General features: G+C 40.9%; 1 protein-coding gene across 1 annotated transcript; it reads right to left on the bottom strand.

Annotated features, from left to right (window-relative positions):
* Positions 1–156: 156 nt before the first annotated feature.
* LOC102196533 (coagulation factor IX-like) lies at positions 157–2,025 on the bottom strand. The gene is made up of 5 exons (XM_005754909.1): positions 1,415–2,025; positions 1,165–1,337; positions 708–732; positions 462–575; positions 157–370 (listed from the first exon to the last, which is right to left on the bottom strand). The coding sequence occupies exons 1-5, from the start codon at positions 1,485–1,487 to the stop codon at positions 180–182; spliced, it is 576 nt and encodes a 191-aa protein (XP_005754966.1). The 5' UTR covers positions 1,488–2,025; the 3' UTR covers positions 157–179.
* Between the last annotated feature and the right edge of the window lie 3,656 nt (positions 2,026–5,681).

The following is a 5,681-nucleotide window of genomic DNA, read 5'->3' as shown; positions in this document are numbered from 1 at the left end:
GAATTCTGGATTTAACAGGAAGCCAAAACAGGAGAAATCTGCTCTCTCTTTCTAGTCCCTGTCAGGACTCTTGCTGCAGCATTTTGGATCAGCTGAAGGCTTTTCAGGGAGTTTTTAGGACATCCTGATAATAATGAATTACAGTCGTCCAGCCTGGAAGTAATAAATCCCGTCTGCACTTACTGTAGTATTATGTGCAGTAATACTAATACAATGTGGGTCCTGGGAGTGTTACCGGTCTTGGAGCAGCTCTGTCTGTCACTCTCTAGGAAGTATCCGTCAGCACAGCCACACTGAACTCCAGCGCCACCTGCCAGGTCTCTGCAGTACTGCATACAGCCACCATTTCTATAGTGGCACTCCAACACCACTACCCAAGGCAATTTTCATAAATATTTCATTTGTCAGGTGTCATTTGCTCGATTTAAAGGTGGTGTACCTGAGTTTCAGGTGTTTGTTACCTGTGTTGCAGATCTTGCCCTGATACTGGGGAGGACAAAGACACGTGAAGTCTCCTCGGTCCAGGGTGCACATGCCTCCGTTCAGACAGGGGTTGGTCCCACAGGGGTTCAGATCTAAGACACACAGGTGAGGAACTCAGCTGAGTCATTGGTAGAAGACACCTGATCAGATTTCAGACTGTAGTCAGACTAAAGCACATCCAGCTGAGCTGCCACAAACTGAGTGACTGGGTTGTTCGTACTCACTTGTGTATCTGTACCAAAACTCCATCTGTGGGACAAGGACTCAGAGTTAGTGACTGCAGCTGTGGTTATGTTGAACGACTGTGTAAGAGTCTGCAGACACGACAACGCTCTGCATCCTGTGTGTGCACAGCTAAGCTGATCTCCTGCTCTGTAATCGTCCTGATTCGTGTCCGGGATGAACGAGGGTGATGTTTTCTGATGACTTCCATCATTTCAGCTGCTTCCTCTACACACACTCTGCTAGCTACACACCCTTGACTAGAACTACGTCGAAATCCTTATTTAAGCATTTAGCTCCACCCGCTGAGGGTCAGGTTTTGGGCCCAGCATCATCAATCAGGACGAAGCGGTCCTCTCTGGGTTAGCACGGGTCTGTGGTGCTGACTTTGCTTTAATATATGTTTAAATAAAGTAACACGGTGGTAATCTGCTGCGTGGGCGGCGGTGGGCTTCGTACCGTCTTCTCCTGGGTCTGGAAGATCTCTGTGGCCTCCTCCAGTGAGCAGCGCTCCTCGTAACACTCCCGCTCCAGGTTCCCGGGCAGCATCTCCTCCAGGAAATGCGAGTTGGCTCGTCGCCTCCTGGAGGAGGAGCGCAGGATCTGGCCGGCCGCCGACCGATCCAAGAACACTGAGGGGTGGACAGAAAAACTGAAACACTCAGACTGTGCCGCAGAGGCGGAAAACACGAGCGTGGGTGTGTCTCACCTGAACACTGGATGAGCGCAGAGCAGACGAGCAGAGCGCCAACGCTCAGAGTCACGGCTGTGGACGGCAGCATGTCTGTCCGACGGCTGCGGGCAAAATGGAGGATGGAGGAGCAGCTGACGGATTGATGGTTAACCACAGCTCAAATATTGACACGCAGATGTCACATCAGCCGCAGAGACGACAACACGTCTGAACTCTTTTCTGCTGGAGTATTTTCATTGCTGACCTGTAAAGGTGAAAAGGTCAAAGGTCACAGCACCTTTTGATGATCCTGTAGGAAGCAGCTGTTCATGAAAATATTCCAAAGGCTTAAGAGGAACGGAGCCAACTCTGGAATAACCTTCAGAGCACCGACAGCGACACGTGCAGGGCCTGCTGAACAGAGTACACGTGGTACTGCAGTATCTGTACTGCAGTACAGATACTTTTAAAATTTGCATGTTATCGGCAGATGCTGCCATCAAGCGCTGTAAGATACATTGACCGCGCCTTCTTTCCCTCCGTCTCCATGGTGACTCGCTTAATCTGTGCTCTAATCAGGGCTTTATGTATCCTCGTGCATGCGCTTAACTTGGGGTTAAAGCAACTCCGCGTTGACTGAACTAATTGTTATCAGCCTTTCTGAAACCGAATATTCCGAGTTGGACAGTTCGGGGTTACTCAACCCTGCGTATCGTTTTTCACTCTGAGTGAAACAGGGCCCAGGTGTCTATAAGTTTCAGTGCTTCAGCATCTAGCTACCTCTACAGAAGACAAGAGACCATAAAGGGAATAAGATGTTGGGACAGGTAGTTTTAAATGCACCATTTCTATCAGCTCAACAAACATAAGCAAACACATCAAATATTCAGTCTATACATGTGACATTATTTTTTTTCATATTGTGAAAGATGCTGCAAAACAATCTGGGGCAGACTAACCGTGTTATTTAAAGACTGCATGAGAATCCTCTGCAGGTTAGTTTGCTGTACTGTGATCGTTTAAAGTAAAGAATCTCCACTACAGTGTGTGACTGGTGCACAGTGGCTGTGGTTTCATGGGTTACATCAAGTGTAGCAGAGTTTAACTGCCATAAATGTAAATTATGTCAGTTTGTTTAATTTATTGTGTTCATCCATGTTATTTCCTTTATTTATTGTTGTTCCTTTTGGGGTAGGAACTAAGGTTCATTCTGTGTTGCGCACAGGCCTTTTAAGTGACGTAAAGGGAAGTCAAAAGCATGTGCAAAGAAGCTAAGTTAATAAGTTAACTAAGTCAGAAGAAGGACTAAATAAGCAGTGTAAAGTAAAAGAAAGCTGTGAAGAAGAAGAAATTGGGAATTATTTTCGTTAAGTTTTTGTTCCTGAAGCGGACTCATTCCCTCACGGTTACGTGCAGCCAGCGAGGTATGTTAACTGTGTTTGTTTATCGCGTATTTGTTAACTTGGGTTTAAATGTTTATTTGTAATATTTATGTTTGGTCATTCTGTACTTTTATGTAATAACAGTTTGACGGTGGATTTTATGGTGTTTCTGAGGAGAAGTTTGACAGAAGAATCTGTGAATGAAGAACCGTGGTGTCCTGTATTAACTGGAGGGAGTGATACAGAGATTCATGTGAATTTTAGCGGATGATGCTGAGATTTATTCAGTGAATTCCACCTTCCTACTAACTTCATATCATCTAGAAAAAACACGGCATAAACAGTGTACTGTCAGTGGAAATCAGGCAGGGCAACTTCTGAAACCCATCTGGTTATATACATCCACAAGGAGCAGCAGGTCAGATGATCACAGCCTGTACACTAAGAAAACCTATTGAAGCTCTCAAAAGGAATTATTGTGAGTTATAATTCTTTTTTCCCCACACTGAGCCATTACAACCATTTTTAGGGTTCCCCCACATGCTGAATCCACTTTAACTCCTGACCTTACACATTTTCCTGTTTAGAGGCAAAGTCACCCTATACAACGTAGGCAACAGACAATAAATATATTATTTTATTTTTCTTCTTTTTCTTTAGATTATGGTGAGTATAATTAGAATTTTTAAAAAAATTGACTAAAGTTTGTATTTCCATCTACTGATATTATTTTATTATTTTAATACAGCACAAGGTTCACTTACCTTTGCACAAAAAAACCAGAAACATCCTCCAAAAAGCTACTTCTTACTTTTTTACTTTGAGTACATTTCAGAGCCTTTACTTTTTAACTTTTACTTTCTTTGGGTTACTTTTGTAGAAGTTGAATCACTATTTCGACTTTTACTGGAGTATTTTTAACACTAGTATCTCCACTTCTACTTAAGTACAGAATGTCTGTACTTTTGCCACGCCTGGTTTTCTGCAAACACCAGTCTGCAGAGACTTCTCCCTCACTTCATGTGTCAATCTGTCCATCCCCATTTTTAACAAGGGGCTCAGAGCCTATCCTTGATGTGATCCCATATGTCATTCCTACCACATGCTGCAGAAATATATATACGATGTCATAAAGTGAGTATGCGCCTACCATAATCATAAGTCCAACCCACATGCTTACTGTTTGTGATGGGTAGCCTGTCACAAAAAACACAGCTTAAAAGTGTGAATAGCCACAATTGTTTGTTTTAGAAAGAAGGGGAGCTAAAGCACTGCATTAAGGGCCAGAATAAGATAAACAAGGATTTATTTTATTTTTTTAATGATGATTAAGAGTCCAAAGGTAAAAAAATGAAAATTAACATTTTAAGCAGTGATAGACATTGACTGACCTTGCTTTGTTGTGTAGCTCCGCAGTGAGATCAGCACTGCAAATAAAGACAGGATGGTTTGAGGTTTCACAGCAGAGAAAAGCAGATAAACATGAGTGGGGGAAACATAAAAGGGTGTTGACGTGGTTCGACTTTAGCTGATTCAGTCTGAGCACAGGAAACAGGAAACCAAGCTCTAATGTATGTTAACAACAAACCAGATGTATGTAATGGAAAACAGCAGGCAGAAAGCCCCTTTTTAAGATTAATATACTTTATGTCCAACTTTTTCTTTTAAATACTTTCTCAAGTGTTATAGGGCCACACAACAGTAAGAAGACACTCTCTGAACATGTTTATTTTTATGATGAAATGTGTAATGAGTACTCAGTAATGTTGTTTTTCTTTCTCTCTTTTTTGTGACATAATTACTGTACTTCAAATAGTATAACGTTTTAAGCACAGATAAAGTTGTTTGTGTGCTATATTATGGTTGCTGTTTCTGGGAAGCTTTAAAAACATTTGAAATGTTTCATGAACTGTAAAAATAAGCCTTAATGTTTTCTCTTTTCAGAACTTCTTATGATTCATCGCATCTCAAAAGTTGTTTCAGCCACAATCACTGTGTTTAAATAAACACCAAACACTAAAAGTGAGTCTTTGATTCCTAAAGAAGTTATATAGGCCTGTGTCAAAAAATATTACAAAATTGACTGTCTGATTTATTTATTTATTTTTTGTTTAATCTTCTATTTTGTATGGCTAATTGTCATATTGTCAGTTGACATCTATGAACTATTACTGATTTCAGCTTCATTCTCTAATGTAGTTGCATAAAAATCTGATGTAATCCACAAGATTATTGTCAAATTGTAGCCCAGACATAAAAGCAAAGGTTGGACTTACAGAGTATCTGCAGTAGAAATCGTCCCTCCATTGTGTCACTAGTGAAAATAACAAAGTCTTTGATCAGTTCAGTTATACTAGGTGGCAAAACCCTCCTCTTTCCATTCCTCAAAGACAGATTGGTTTTTCTTTGTGCTTGTGCACAGGAAATGGTAAGGAGAGACTGAAGCATAACACAAAGCAGAGAAGGAAAAAGTAAAAAAGATACTTAGAAGGTGGACTAAATAAGTCAAAATTTGGTAACACCAGTAGATATTTATTACCTGATGTTCACTGACAGTCAAACTAACTTAAAAGGTTGATATTTGGACTTTGAAAAAAAAACCCCATTTAAAAACGAAATAACTGATTGTTATTCTAAAACACAGGTTATGTTGTTTCTGTCATGATCCGGAGTTTGTGACTCCGTGTTTATGTTTTAGTAGTTATTATTATTGTTCTGGGTTTTGTTTTCATGTTCCTATGTGTTCTCCAGTCTGTGTGAAGTTTTTGCGTTGTGTCATTGGGTGTATGTGTTTCCTGTTTTATTTTGAAGGTCTGCGTCTTATGGTAAATGGCCTGTATTTATATAGCGCTTTTCTAGTCCCTAAGGACCCCAAAGCGCTTTACATATCCAGTCATCCACCCATTCACACACACATTCAC

Source organism: Pundamilia nyererei, unplaced genomic scaffold (genome assembly GCF_000239375.1).
Source record: "Pundamilia nyererei isolate P.nyererei 1_Seehausen unplaced genomic scaffold, PunNye1.0 scaffold00737, whole genome shotgun sequence".
Lineage (NCBI taxonomy): Eukaryota > Metazoa > Chordata > Actinopteri > Cichliformes > Cichlidae > Pundamilia > Pundamilia nyererei.
This window is presented reverse-complemented; position numbering and strand designations above follow the sequence as displayed.

What these genes read in the sequence shown, in the direction of transcription:
- LOC102196533 (XM_005754909.1), bottom strand. Translation starts at nt 1,487, where the DNA reads ATGCTGCCGTCCACAGCCGTGACTCTGAGCGTTGGCGCTCTGCTCGTC. An exon ending in TGCGCTCATCCAGTGTTCAG is followed by an intron (nt 1,338 to 1,414) that starts GTGAGACACACC and finishes TCCACCCCTCAG; the next exon opens with TGTTCTTGGATCGGTCGGCG. An exon ending in GGGCAAGATCTGCAACACAG is followed by an intron (nt 371 to 461) that starts GTAACAAACACC and finishes TGCCTTGGGTAG; the next exon opens with TGGTGTTGGAGTGCCACTAT.